At 41.7% G+C, this 15,101-nt stretch overlaps 1 protein-coding gene across 1 annotated transcript in view; it reads left to right on the top strand.

Moving 5' to 3' along the window:
• LOC149316877 (polypeptide N-acetylgalactosaminyltransferase 12-like) overlaps positions 1 to 15,101 on the top strand; it is a 48,091-nt gene that overhangs the window by 20,570 nt on the left and 12,420 nt on the right. The window contains exon 5 of the mRNA XM_089516431.1: positions 12,464 to 12,581. Within this exon, the coding sequence (XP_089372557.1) occupies positions 12,464 to 12,581 (118 nt within the window). The remainder of the gene's footprint in view (positions 1 to 12,463; positions 12,582 to 15,101) is intronic.

Here is a 15,101-nt window from a genome sequence, read left to right as displayed (position 1 = left end):
CCTTTAATAGGGCTGAACAAACTCATTCTTAAATATCAGTGCAGAATCATTCCTTCAAATGCCAATAAGTTTTACAGACTTTAAACTCCCCTTGCCTTTACATTTAAAATAGAGCAATGATTTATTTGTTACACAAAAATATAACTCCATATATCAATAGTTTAATGATTTCTCAGTTCTTAATAAGGTAACTGCTTTTTTAAGAAGAAAAAGGGTAGTGGTTCCAAGTGCCCCTTTTCAGTACAAGGGGCTATAAAACTATGGAACGACCTTCCGGAAGAGATCCATCTTATTGGGCCCAAACAGACAGGTCAAAATAAAGCTGCTTCGGGTCACTTTGGAAGTATACTGCTTAAATGATGCATGTGTCCTAAAAAGTCAGAAGCCACACCAAAGCCACGCTCCAGTCCTAAGGACTGCAGCGTAGCTTTGGTGCAGCTTCTAGCCTCTTAAGATGTGTGTGTCATTTAAACAGCATACCTCCAAAGTGACCTGAAGCAGTTTTATTTTGGCCTGTCTGTTTAGGCCCGTTATTACCTTAGATGCCTTTAAGAAGGCAGTCAAGACAGATCTCTTCCGGCAGAGCCTTCCCACCTTGATCCCTATGATGGATCTCCCATCCGCTTTAGATGGTCCTCTCCATTTGCTTGTAACTGATCAGAATTTTAATTGTGAATTTTATTAATTTAAAGTGGGGAGGGTTAGGGGATGTAATTTAGTTATTATTGTTTTATTGTATTTTATCTCTGTTGTAATCCCACCTAGATTCCCAGGGAGAGGCAGGAAAATATAAATTATTATTATTATTATTATTATTATTATTATTGATAAAATTGGAGAACATGCATAGGAACCAACTGTCCTAGATATATATATCTGGTGTTGAAGGCCCCTGGTATTTTTTCTTAGGGAGCCAGAGCTTTGTACAGAGATCTCATATAAAGCATTGACTTCTGGGAATACAAAAGATAGAAGATTCCTGTCCTATTCACATTTATACAATCCAAGGATGTCACTTTCTTTGTGATCTGATACATTATTATCAAATGTTTGTCCTTGTTAAAAGTACAAAAGTATGTGCTCTCTTTTTCTTCCCTTCTTAAACATAGTTTTTACACCACTGGGATGATTTTATTTTCTGACTGTTCTTTACCTCCTTTGATGTATTACTATTTTTTAGGTTTCTGTGATCAACACAGATAATTGAAATAGAGGGAGTTGGGCACAGTGCTGAAATCTGTTCTGTTTTTGTCTCCTTTTTTCTGTTACTATTTCGCACAAAAGTCTGGTATTGTTGACAAGGGTATAGGGGCTTATCTTGCTACTTCTTCTGATTCTTCCTAATTGACCTTTTGGAGATGAGGTATGTGTAGGTGGTGAATGTAAACATTGGGGAAACTGATTCATCTGAAGTGTTTTCAATATACTATACAGGTTAATCCTCCTTTATCTGAAATTTTGAAATGCTCCAAAACCTGAAACCTTTGGAGCTACAGCACAAGTGATGTAATATGTACATTTGTGAGGCTGGAGAGGTACACGAGGCTGGAGACAGACATGAACAAACGACCAGGGGCTCTGCCTCCACCTTGAAGGCAGAAGTGGATGGTTGGAGGGCTCCCCCGAGATCTCTTGTACACTAATTAGGTCCCTTATATAAAATGAAATGGTGCAGTATTTGCAGGCTACAGACAGAAACATTACATTTTTAAAACCATTGTTGTTTTTAAAAAATGCATGGAGTGAACTTGCCAATGACTAAAAGGGCAGCAGTGGCAAGATGCAAGTGGCCAGCAGTAGAACCCAAGAAGAGCAGGCTCGGTGACAATGGCGATCTCCACACTGATGGGCAACCCAAAATATAAGTTGCTCTCTCCAATTGCCTCTCTCTCAACCTCCTACAAGTAAAATTTAGAGGAATAAAATTCTGAAGAATAAATTGAACTAAAATATTGCTTTCACATTCTAATACTGTGATTCTAAACCTTTAGCCCTCCAGATGTGTTGGTCCTTAGGTTTTCAGGTGTGTCAAACAATATGAACAATGGGCAGGACTTCTGGGAGTTGAAGTTTAAAACACCTGGAGAACCAAAGACTGAGAACCTGTGTTCTCATCCTGCCCTCCCAGGAAGAGATGATGCTTGAAAATGTATCAGGAATCAGTTTGTCCGAATCTTTCTGACAGTTTTGGTTTTAGCTTTGGTTTACTTTTATTTGTTTCATCTATATTCCTTGATCTAGTATATAGTCTTCCAGAAATGTTTACAACATTTTGAGACAATAATTTAGTATATAATAAAAACACAGTATGTAGCAGGTGAAGATTATAGCAGAAGAGCATTTTTATAATTAGATAAAATCATTCATCAAACTAGGTATTCTGCAAAGCTTGGGCAGGTGGGAAAACTCCACCTGGCACTAAAAAAGTAACAAATGTTATGTGCTGCCAAGCAAGATTGTTTCAGGATTTAGATAATGAGATGAGGTGCTACCACTGAAAAGACTTTATCTTGGATAATTTCCCTCAAGTGCTACAGAAGTCCACAGCAGTAGTGGTGGCTAGTGGCTTCCAGAGGAGTGCCCTCTGGGTTTTAATTCAGATTTTAAAGGAGTTATCCAAGGTGTTTAATCTGTTTGGAAATAGGACTGCACTTTGATGGAAGCTATCAGCCACTGCTTCACTAATATGACGTTTTCAATATCTGGGAAAGTGCATGTGGAAAGAGGCAGCTGTTGAGACATCCCAGTCCTGGTTAGGATGGTTAGGATTCTAAAACAAAAACTAACACCTTGAATTAGGCCTGAAAAAGGACAGAAAACCGTTGGATGTTTCCCATACATCAGGGACACTAACTAGTCTCAGCTAGTAGCCTAGCAGCCAGATTCTGTTTTGGGTCTTCGAGAAGGGCAGCTCCACACACAACACCTTGGAGCAGATCAAAGCACAGATTATTGTGACTAGATTGTGAAACTGGTGGAAGGTGTTTTGAGCCACTCACATCACTTAGGGCTAGAAGTATGGCCAGATCTAATAGTGCCCCAATCCCTAAAACAGATATATATGGAATGCAAAGTGTGGAAGAATGGAAGTTTAAAATAATAAGAATAACAATATGCTCTGATGAGAGGCCCCTTAAAACTGGGGTCCCTCAAGGAGCCATTCTGTCTCCCATGCTATTTAACATTTACATGAAACCGCTGGGAGAGATCATCCGGAGACATGGGGCGCGGGGTTATCAGTACGCTGACGACACCCAAATTATTTTCTCTATGTCTCCGACTGATGCAGTGACCGGGGATGGCGTCTCTCCTCTCGTGGCCTGTCTAGAGTCAGTAATGGGCTGGATGAGGGAAAACCGACTCAAATTGAATCCAGAGAAAACGGAGGTACTAGTGATAGGTTCCCCTGGTCCAGGAATGGCGGTGGTTCCACCTGTCCTGAACGGGGTCACGCTCCCTGTGAAGGACTCCGTGCGCAGTCTGGGAGTGCTCCTTGACTCGTCGCTTCACCTGACTGCTCAGGTGAATGCGACGGTCAAGAGCACCTGTTATCAGCTTCGGCTGATTCGCCAACTGCGCCCATACCTGGCCCAGAGGGACCTAGAAACTGTTGTACATGCTCTGGTAACTTCGAAACTGGATTTCTGCAATGTACTCTACATGGGGCAACCCTTATACCAAACTCGGAAGCTGCAAATGGTGCAGAACATGGCAGCCCGGCTGGTCACTGGTGCTCCCAGGACCAGCCATATAACACCGGTTCTGAAAGACCTCCATTGGCTGCCCATTCGCTTCCGAGCCCAATATAAGGCGTTGGTAATCACCTATAAAGCCCTAAATGGCTTGGGCCCAGGATACCTGAAGGACCGCCTCTCCCCGTACATTCCACCTCGCACCCTCAGAACGTCTGGGCAGCAATTACTGAAGGTGCCTGGGGCTAGGTTGGCCTCCACTACACGGAGGTCATTCTCCACAGCTGCCCCAGCCCTTTGGAATACGCTGCCCACCGAGCTCCGCTCGTCTACCACCCTGGCCCAATTCAGGAAGGATTTAAAGACCTTCCTGTTCCAACAGGTATTCCCCGAATAAAAATCCTGTGGGCCTCCCTCCTCTTCCGTGGCCAAGAGGATGGGCTATGGGGCTTTTGTTGGTTATTTTTTATGATTATTGTATTGGATTTTAACGTTTGTTTGATGTATGTATTGACTGTATTTTAACCTATGTTGTAAGCCGCCCTGATTTTTAGAAGGGCGGGATATAAATAAAAATTTTATTATTATTATTATTAATACCACCCTAATCCATAAAATAAAGTACATCTCCTGTCTAGTTTTGCTGTGTACTTCCTCGCCTTTTGATAAACATTCTAACTTGAAGCAGCTCTTAAAGGTTTTGACATGATGCCATTTGATTCCTAAGAACTGGAAATGTGTATTTTCTCTAAGGAGTCAAATTGAGTAGGGATAAAGTTGCTTTTCGGCAGAGTTCTTGCCTGAAGGTACAGGTTGGAAGGTTTAAATCATCTGGTTGCTGGACATTCATCCATCAGCCAATCTCCACCTTAAGGAAGTATATCTGCCTTTTCAAGTGGCAAGCTAGTTAAGAAATGAATGTTACTTGCCTTGTTTGTCCAAAAAATTCAAGATACAGTGGAAGGAGGGAGAAATGACTTTTTATCCAGCAAAAATAGCTGAAGGTAAAACCGTTGCCAACAATGCTCCCTAACAAGTGGTATGAACTATGTCACATCATATCAACATTTTAATTAGTCTGAGACTGTAGAAATACTTGAACAAAAATGTGTCCTGAAAAATTGTTAAGGAAGTCTTTGGCGGGTTACAGACGGGCAAAAAGGGGTGTGTTCATGACGTCATGAAGGTATAGCCTTCAGACGGCCCTTACCTGAATGCCGCCATGAACACGCCACCCGCATGCCCCAAGCGGGAAGAAGCGGCATTAAAAAGGTGCTGCTTTTCCCCGCTTCTTTTCTATATACTGCGCAGCTGCGCATCTCCGTCTGTAAGCAGCTGCACCGGTACGCCAGAATTGCTACGCTGCTAATTTAAGTTGCCCATTTAAAAGCTCTGAGTCAGCTGCGTCGCATAATGAGTCGGGGTCCTGGAACATGCGCAGTTTGCACCGAGGCTCTAATTAGAGCGTCAGATGCCATGCAGATGTGGAAGCTGCAGCACAGCTGCACTCTATTTTAATGCTCGTAACCCTAACCCTAACCCTAACCCTAGAGCAACATGTACGCATGCGCTGCTAGAATTGGGGAAAGTTTGGAATTTAAAGTGAACCCCTACACACATTCCTGTGCCATTTTCACCTAACAATAAAAAACCCCTAAAACTTTAAATATTTACATATGTACAAGGGAGGTGATGGGGGATGGCAGGGGGACAGCGGTGGCAGCGGCGACAGCAGTGGCTGTGCATTGCAGATTCAGCAAGAGCACAGGGACCAAAGGAGAGGAGGCATCCATGATGCTGGTGACATTGGCAACGTGCAAGCGGACAAGGATGCCAACACCAGCTGATCACCAGCTGGCAGGAGTCCACTATTGTTCTTGGGCAGGGTGGGGAAAAAAGTTTTAAAGGGGCTTGGGCGCTTTAAATGTGCACATAGGCTTTCTGCCGCCGCTGCTGAGCGCCGCAGCTGCGCAGCTGCGCATCCGCCAGCCGGCAAAAGAAAAAAAAAAGCCCCGTTTTTGGCCGCCCGTGCAGAAGCTGCCTCTCTCTTTGCAGCGTCCTCCGAGGCGGCGGTTTGGAAACTGCGGGTCAGAAATGGCCCCAGGTGAGGCGTCTTCACTGCCCCCCATGTGGAAGCCCCATCTCCTGAGCCACGCCCCCGGGGCGGGCGGTCTGGAGGCTCTGTATTCAGCAGAATACACCTCCAAGACGTCTTCCCCTGCCCATCTGTACCCCGCCTTTGTAATTCATAATTCTAATCGAAGGTCAGAATTATTATCCTTAATAGTGGTATTTCCTTGTTGAATGAAGAATTGCTATATACAGTTGGTGAATTCTGTTCTCTTAATAGTACCTTACAGGGGGTGGGCTCTGATTCTTCCTGCCTTTCTTTTTTTTTTTTTAATTGTATTTGAGTCTATAGTACTGAATTCCTGTTAAACATCAGTAGTTGTTACAGTGAATAACTTTTGTGTCATCTAGATCCTTATTATAGTTTTAAATATTGAAGTATGATTTGAATCAAAATGGATCACTGATGATTTGGATCAAATGGATCAAAACCAGAATTTACTGGGATTATTTTAGAAAAAAACATTTGAGCATTTAAATTCAGCAATGATTTAGAAATCACTGAATTGACAAGTCTGTTGAATACCTTGGGAATGTTATCTTTCTTAGTATGGATGAATTACTAAAGAGAAATCACATCCCTATAATTAATAATATGAAGTTGAACTTCAGGTCTTAGAAATGACTCTGGGAGAATATATTTAGTTATATTTATAATTTTCAAATTTTTCTTTATATTGTGTAAAAATCATCCAGTTAGCTTTGCTGAGTGTAGTGTTTTCTTTAATGGTAAAACCCTATACTAATGTTTTATGCCAACAGGGGAAAAAGAATTACTGTATATACTTTACTTGACTATAAGTCAACCTCATGAATAAGTCAAGGGCAGGTTTTGGAGCCAGAATTATGGATTTTGATATGACCCGTGGATAAATCAAGGATAAAACATAGTGGCATGTAACAAAGATTCCAAATGATGAGTCAAAGGAAAACAAGGCCAAAAAACTTACAAAAGTCCAGCAGGAATAACTGTGTTCACATTAAAAGCGGGATGGAGGAGAGTAGAGGGTGGGTCAATACTTCCAGGACAGATTACATTCTTGCCTTTCACCAGGGGTTGGGTCCTTTTAAAATAAGAGTTAAACTAAGTACTTACATTGATCTGTGGCTCAGTCAACTCAGGGTTTTTTGGTCAAATTTTTGACTAAAATTTCTAGATTTATATATGAGTACAGTCGGCCCTTCTTATATGCTGATTTTTTATACACGGATTCAAGCATACATGGTTTGAAAATGTTAAAAAAAAATATAAATTTCAAGTATCAAACCTTGATTTTCCATTTTTATAAGGGACACCATTTTGGTATGTCATTATATTTAATGGGACTTGAGCATACATGGATTTTGTTATACACGGGGGATCTTGGAACCAAACCCCAGCATATAACAAGGGTCCACTGTATATGCAGAATATTTAATTACCATAGAGATCCAATAAAATAGGACTGGCATATCCAAATCTTAAACTTGGATCCAGAACACTTAAAAGCTTTGTAAGATTAAGTTAAATTTGACAGAAACCCTAACTCATGAAACACTTGGCTAATTAATGAAATGTAATATCTTCCATGGTTAGCTATAACACAGAAAACCCTGGAAATCCTGTAATCCAGAAAGTCAGAATTTTTGAGATCTTTTGGAATCAGTCTGAGCCATCTCCACGAGATGCCTGGAAACAGTAGGCTAACAGTTGGGCACAAGCTAGCCTATGAAGATTAAAGGAGATTGTAAAATGTTTACTATAAGAAAGAGCCTTCTGACTTATTGGGCGCCTAGTTTGTTGTTCCAGTGAGGAGGCAAGGAGCAGGGAGTCACCACTTGCTATAGCACACTGGTTTCTTGCTCCCAGCAGCCCACACACCATTTTTGCTGCTTCAGAAATGGAGGTAGATGAGGAGACAGGACCTTGACAAGGGAAGAATGGGCTTCATTTGGGAAGTAGGAGTTATAAAAGCAGAACCTCCAGTGCTGCTCCACCAGTCACTCCCAGTTGGCATAGAAACCAGACTGTAGCTGAAGCCTGTATGGATTCCTTAATGTCTCTCTATGGTCGTGCACTGGCAGATGGATCAGGAGTTGGGAGCAGGTTTGACAACAGGCAGGTTGTTCAGTTCCTGGATCTGTTGTCTTATGTGTGCCAAGTTGTGGCTATGCATTATCCTCATTATTGTGATTGTGTGTTTCATCTCCCAGGACCCTGCACTCAGCTCAGGGTCTAAGCCCACAATAGGACACTTCCTTGTACCTGTAATAGAAGGCAAAACAAGGATTTTGGAATACATTAGCCTTCTAACTCTTATATTGGATTCAAAGTAGGTTACAAGATGAAAAACTTAAAATAAATATGAATGAACTGTGGGTTGATAAGAGAAAAATTATCAAAAATATATCAAGTGGTATTTGAGCTGATTAACATTTAAATAGTTATTTAAAATAGAGCCAGGATTTTATTTTTCATGGGAATATTACTGGTATGTAGGTATGAAATTATCACAATGCTTTCATTTGATTGAGAATCTTTAAAAAGTACCTCAAGATAACATTTTGCCTCATGGAAATGATATGTCATGCATCACTAGCCTAAACTCAAAAGTTAACTGATGTCTGTAGGGGATTGGGTTTAGATACAAACCCCTTCTGATTGGAGAACACGCTGCTGATCTCAGAGTTCTGTTTATAGAGGGATTAACTGGCAGAACTGATCTATAGCCAAAGAGCTGTTGGCAGAAGAGCCAAAAAAGGGGGTGGAGATGGCTAGGGTGTGGAAGGAACTGAGCTGTGCTTGATCCAAACCTCCTCTAGGCATGGGATACAGGCAGAATGTGTATACAAATTAACCCAGGGTGATGGTAGTCCTAAATCAATAGTAAAATAAATAAATCAATAAAATAATAAATCAACACCTCCAGTCTGGGAGGAGTTCAGATGCAGTACAGCTTCATTTAGCTTAGAGTGGGCTCAGCTGCTCCTGGTCATCTCTACCAGAAAGAATTACACTCTAAAGATCTTTTCTCATTTCATTTTTTGCGATGTCTGAGAGAGCAGATTTAGTGTCTGTTTGATAGACATATCCTAATATTCATTGTTTTGGCACTGAGTACTTGACAAGATTCAGTGTATGGTGGGTGTAAGAGTTTCATATGATCATGTAGTAAGATTTTTTAGTGAAGGAGTAGGAGCAAAACTAGTTGTGGGGGACGTCTACATTTAACCTCAACAGTTAAAATATTAATTGCGAAATACTAGAAGAAACCAGAACCTCCTATTATACCTGGGGAAATTAAATGCTAATCTATGCTAAAAAGGCTTAGACCTATTATTTAAAATATAGACACCATGACTGTATTACTGTATATATTCGTGTATAAGTCAATGGCATGTATAAGTTTGGGGCCAAAATCAGGGATTTTGCTATTACCCCTAGATAAGGGTATAATTTATGTCAGTACCCTTCCTTCCCCTCTGCAGCCCAGCTGTTCCTTTGGGACACAGTAGAGCTGGGGAGGAAGCTTCAGAGGCTAGTGCCACCATTCTATGATTATCTATTTAGATGGGGGGCGGGGGAAACCTGTATTTTAATGCAAAATTTCAGCTTGAAAAGGTGTAGTTTTCCACTTAAGATAGGTTGTTTTAGATTAAGCTTTTCCAGTCTGCCTCCAAATGTACTGGCTGACAGTATTTTTACTCCTGCCCAGCATGGCCTGAATGGGAAAGCAGGAATTGTAATTCAGCATGTTAGGACAGTGCTGGATCGGGAAAGTCTGATTTAAAACTTCCCTAATAGCTTCTTGTCCGTAGCCGACTGTTCTTTTAAGCATTTAAAAGAGGAGATTCCAGAGGCTTCAACAGCTTAATCCATCATTGAGGTTATTGTCAACAGAACCAATCCTATTAATATTTGGAAGGAAATAAAGCCCATGCATTTAAATCAATATGTCTAGACTCACTATGGCTTCTGATTTGATTGTTGGTGTCACATTTTTTGATTGCCCTGGTAGATGATATTTGTCAGAAGAGATGTACTGTGACCCTTTTGATTCTCCAGGAGTTCCTGTTGGCTTTGAATACCATCAGGCATAGTATTCTTCTCAATTGTTTTCTGGAATGAGAATTAGGAACAGAGTGCTACAGTGTTTCTAGTCCTAATAGCTGGGCCACTTTCAGCATTTTATTTGAGGCTTTGTGATGAAATGTCATCAGCATATTGATGACATTCAGCTTTGTTTTCCGGGAAAAGAAAAGTTGCATGAAGCTCTGGGTATTCCAGACAGGTTCCTGGAGTCAGAATGAATTGGGTTGAGATCAGTGCATGAAAGCTTAGTCCAGACCAAAGTGAGATACTTATGACTAATAATTTATTGTTGTTGATGGAGTTGGGATTCATCCTATTCCAAATGGAACTACACTGCTCCATAGGACTGAGATGAGGCAGGAAGATAGATGTGAGGTCAAAGTCCCCTTTAATCATTGATGGTCAGGTTTATTGGGTGTACTTCAAAATCTTGGCTCCAGTCTATAAAGCATGATCTATCCAAGGACTAAAGAACCTAAAGAATTACCTCCTCCTGTGTTAACTCATCCAAGTGTTCTTTCTAATAGGACTGGCTATAGGACTGGGTACCATCTCCTTCAGAAAAAAAAAGATGGTAGCCACCTGGGAGGGAACTTTCCACCATGTGGCATTCCATATTGGGAACTCCCACTCTGTATGTGCTTTTTGCTTTTATTTGGATAACAAATGTCCAAGATTTGGTAGTTTTTTATTTATCTTAATTATGCTGTTGATATTTTGTTACATGGATCATGTTACAGATTGTTTTGGGTTTTTTGATGGTGTTATTATTTTAATTTATTATAAGATACTTTGAGAAAGCAGTAGATTAGAAGTTTTTTAAATACATCAGGAAGATAAGTACGCTTCTAAATATGCCTAGCATTAATATCTGATTCGCTTAATACACCATATTACTGTACCATTCTGTTATTTGGAAACAGTTTTTTGTTGTTGTTGTCCTTTTCTTAATGGGTTAGGCCCTAAATACCCTAAAGGCACAAGATCCTGTCTGACCTTGGAAACTGAGCAGGGTCAACCATGGTTAGTACTTGGATGGGAGACCACCAGTAAATACCAAGGGTATATTTCAGAGAAAGGAACAGGTAAAACAGCCTGTAAGTATTCCTTGCTTTAAAAAAACTTATAAAATGAATAGGGTTGCCATAAGTCGGCCAATGATTTGAAGGCACATGCACAACACAGAGTGACAATTTATTCTCCCTTTTCTTTCTGAGATCCCTTTGAAATATTTTGGGGAGAAAAAACTCCTTTCTTCTAGACTTAACGCAGACCCCATTCCTTCAGCTTTCTTTATGTACCTCTTGAAAACCTTGTGAATTTTTCAAGAACCTTCTGAAACTGATGTGCCCTAAACTATTTTCATTTTTAGTAAAGACAAAAGCAAATGGACTTTGATTGGTTCTGCTGCCTGTTTATCCTCTCTGTGTCATCTTTTGTGTTGCAGAACATTTCCACTGTGTTCTTTGTTTTTCATTTCTTTCAATATGTTTAATACAAATCCCTTTGTATTGTCTAGCTGCAATTCATTTTGTGTTTCTTCAGGTTTAAATCTTTACTAGAACCTTGTGTTGTTCAAATCCTCATTCAGATATGTGCATTATGTGTGGGCCATGCAGGGTTGTTGTGAAGACTTACTTATCAGAATATATATCCCATTTTTTAAAAAGGGATGGTTGTTTCAACCCAATGCATGAAATCATAAAGAACTATTTTAAAAAGTGACTGTGGGAGGATAAAATAAGGAGAACCGTGCAGACTACTGTATTCTAGCTTCTTTGAGAGAAAGGGCAATGTTGTGTAAAAATGAAATCAACTAAGAAATACACCTATATCTCCTCCTTACACTTCTGTACTTAATGGTTCTTCTAATTATTTAGAAATATATTTAAGCTTGCCTTACTCTTTTTTTTCCTTTTTCTTTTTTATATCTTTGTCCTTCTTTCCCCATGGCGTGGTGGTTCATGTTTCTAGAATCATAGAATTACAGAGCTGGAAGGGACCATACAGGGATATCCAGTTCAAACACTTGCCATGCAGGAACACACAATCAAAGCACTCCTGACAGATGGCTATCCAGTTTCAGTTTTTTAAAAAACCCTCTAAAGAAGGAGACTTCAATACACTCTGAGGCAGCCTATTCCACCATCAAACAGTTCTTACTCTGAGGAACATCTTCCTAATGTTGAGGTGGAATTTCTTTACCTGTAGTTTGAATTCATTGCTCTGGGGCCTATTCTCTGGAGCTGTAGAAAACAAACTTGCTTCATCTTCAGTATACTATCGAGTTTGATTACCCTCCTATAGACACACTCCAGTTTGCCAGTAACCTTCTTGAATTTTGGTGCCCAGAACTGGACACAGTATTCAAGTTGATACCAGCCTTCCCATCCCCATTTTTTTTGTAAGTTATGAATAATTATTAAGTTCTTTTATTTTGGGCCATTAGGTTTTTTTAAACTGAGATGTGCTCTTAATGTTAAGACATTGTGAGGTGGAATCAGAGGGTAATGGTTAATCGACTCATAGAGATGGTTTGTTACCTAAAGCTGTAGTTTCCCTCTGATAGGTCTCCAACTATGGCTGGTGGACTCTTTGCTGTCAACAAGAATTACTTTAGCTATCTTGGCTCTTATGACACAGGAATGGAAGTCTGGGGAGGAGAAAACCTTGAATTTTCATTCCGGGTAAGTAGTATTATTGGAAGTCTTACTTAGAAATAATAAAGCCTTGTGCATTATTGGTTGTTTGTTCTATGTGTTTTCTGCAAGAAGGAATATTGACGACCTAGGGCAGCCGGAGATACTAATAAAATGGTTGCTTGTTTATTTCATTCTCATAATATTGAATTTGTTGTTGTTGTTGTGTGCCTTCAAGTCGTTCCCAACTTATGGCGACCCTAAGACAGACCTATCCTTGGGTTTCCTTGGCAAGATTTATTCAGACAAAGTTTGCCATTGCCTTCCCCGATACTGTTGCAGATTACAGTATTAAACATTTTCTTCCCACTAGGCGAAATTATGAGATTTTCCCCCAAAATTTTTTGTATTTGTGTGTGTGGTTGTTTTTTTGGGGTTCTGTTTAGTTTTGTTTTGGCAATTTGTGATTGTTTTTAGATAAAAATTGTTTGGGCAAAATTCAAAATTTCTGCAAAAAAGAAACTAAAACCCTGTGTATTTGTGTAAAACTTTATATGTTTTCTATATATGGTGCTCGTATTGCGTTCTATGGTGCTCGTATTGCGTCCGCTGAGTCGCGTCCGGCAGAGTTGTTCAGGGTGGTCAGGGAGCTAACTCAGCTCCCCCCCACCCTGAACCAGATCCTTGAACCTTCTAAGGCCTGCTGTGACTTGTTTAACGACTTTTTTGCGGATAAAATTTCTCGTATAAGCGAAAGTCTGAATGCCGACATTATAGCAGAACCTAGGGTAGAAGTGTCCAGAGCCTCCGTGGACTATGTTAAACTGGATCAGTTTGAGTCGGTGAGTACCGAGGATGTGGACAAGATCCTCGGAAGTGTTCGGAAGACAACCTGTTCTCTCGATCCCTGTCCCTCGTGGTTAGCGGCCCAGGGGGGACCGGTAGTAACATCATTGTTACGCCGGATAATTAATTCATCTTTGAGGGATGGGCTATTTCCATCAGATCTTAAATTGGCCATTGTAAAACCGATCCTAAAAAAGCCCTCCCTCGACCCCCTGGTACATAATAATTATCGGCCTGTTTCGCTGCTACCATTTTTGGGAAAGGTGATTGAGAGGGCGGTTGCTATCCAGCTTCAGGCGGTCTTGGATGAAACGGATTATCTGGACCCATTTCAAACTGGCTTCCGGGCGGGTTACGGGGTTGAGACGGCCATGGTCACCTTGGTCGATGATCTCCGTCTGGGCATCGACAGGGGTAGCGTGTCCCTGTTGGTGCTCTTGGACATCTCAGCGGCTTTCGATACCATAGACCATGGTATCCTTCTGGGACGCCTGGCAGAGGTGGGGGTCGGGGGCACTGCGCTTCAGTGGTTCCGCTCCTACCTCTCCGGGAGATCCCAGATGGTGCAGCTGGGAGACGTGTGCTCCGATGAGAGACCCCTTAAAACTGGGGTCCCTCAAGGGGCCATTCTGTCTCCCATGCTATTTAACATTTACATGAAACCGCTGGGAGAGATCATCCGGAGACATGGGGCGCGGTGTTATCAGTACGCTGATGACACCCAAATTATTTTCTCTATGTCTCCGACTGATGCAGTGACTGGGGATGGCGTCTCTCCTCTCATGGCCTGTCTAGAGTCAGTAATGGGCTGGATGAGGGAAAACCGACTCAAGCTGAATCCAGAGAAAACGGAGGTACTAGTGATAGGTTCTCCTGGTCCAGGAATGGCGGTGGTTCCACCTGTCCTGAACGGGGTCACGCTCCCTGTGAAGGACTCCGTGCGCAGTCTGGGGGTGCTTCTTGACTCGTCACTTCACCTGACAGCTCAGGTGAATGCGACGGTCAGGAGCACCTGCTATCAGCTTCGGCTGATTCGCCAGCTGCGCCCATACCTGGCCCAGAGGGACCTAGAAACTGTTGTACATGCTCTGGTAACCTCGAGATTGGATTTCTGCAACGTACTCTACATGGGGCAACCCTTATACCAAACTCGGAAACTGCAAATGGTACAGAACATGGCAGCCCGGCTGGTCACTGGTGCTCCCAGGACCAGCCATATAACACCGATTTTGAAAGATCTCCATTGGCTGCCCATTCGTTTCCGAGCTCAATATAAGGTGTTGGTAATTACCTATAAAGCCCTAAATGGCTTGGGCCCAGGATACCTAAAGGACCGCCTCTCCCCATACATTCCGCCCCGCACCCTCAGAACGTCTGGGCAGCAGCTACTGAAGGTGCCTGGGGCTAGGTTAGCCTCCACTTCTCGGAGGACGTTTTCCATAGCTGCCCCAGCCCTTTGGAATGCGCTGCCCACAGAGCTCCGCTCGTCTACTACCCTGGCCCAATTTAGGAAGGACCTTAAAACCTTCCTATTCCAACAGGCATTCCCCAAATAGATATCCTGTGGGCCTCCCTCCTCTTTCGTGGCCAAGAGGTTGGGCTATGGGGCTTTTTACTGTTGGTTTTGTTTTGTTGTATTGTATTGTATGTATTTTAAATTGTTTATATTTTATTTGTTGTAAGCCGCCCTGATCGAAGGAAGGGCGGCATATAAATAAAAAT

Source organism: Sceloporus occidentalis, unplaced genomic scaffold (genome assembly GCF_023333645.1).
Source record: "Sceloporus occidentalis isolate IW3139 unplaced genomic scaffold, rSceOcc1.0.p SCAF_3, whole genome shotgun sequence".
Taxonomy (NCBI): Eukaryota; Metazoa; Chordata; class Lepidosauria; order Squamata; family Phrynosomatidae; genus Sceloporus; species Sceloporus occidentalis.
This window is presented reverse-complemented; position numbering and strand designations above follow the sequence as displayed.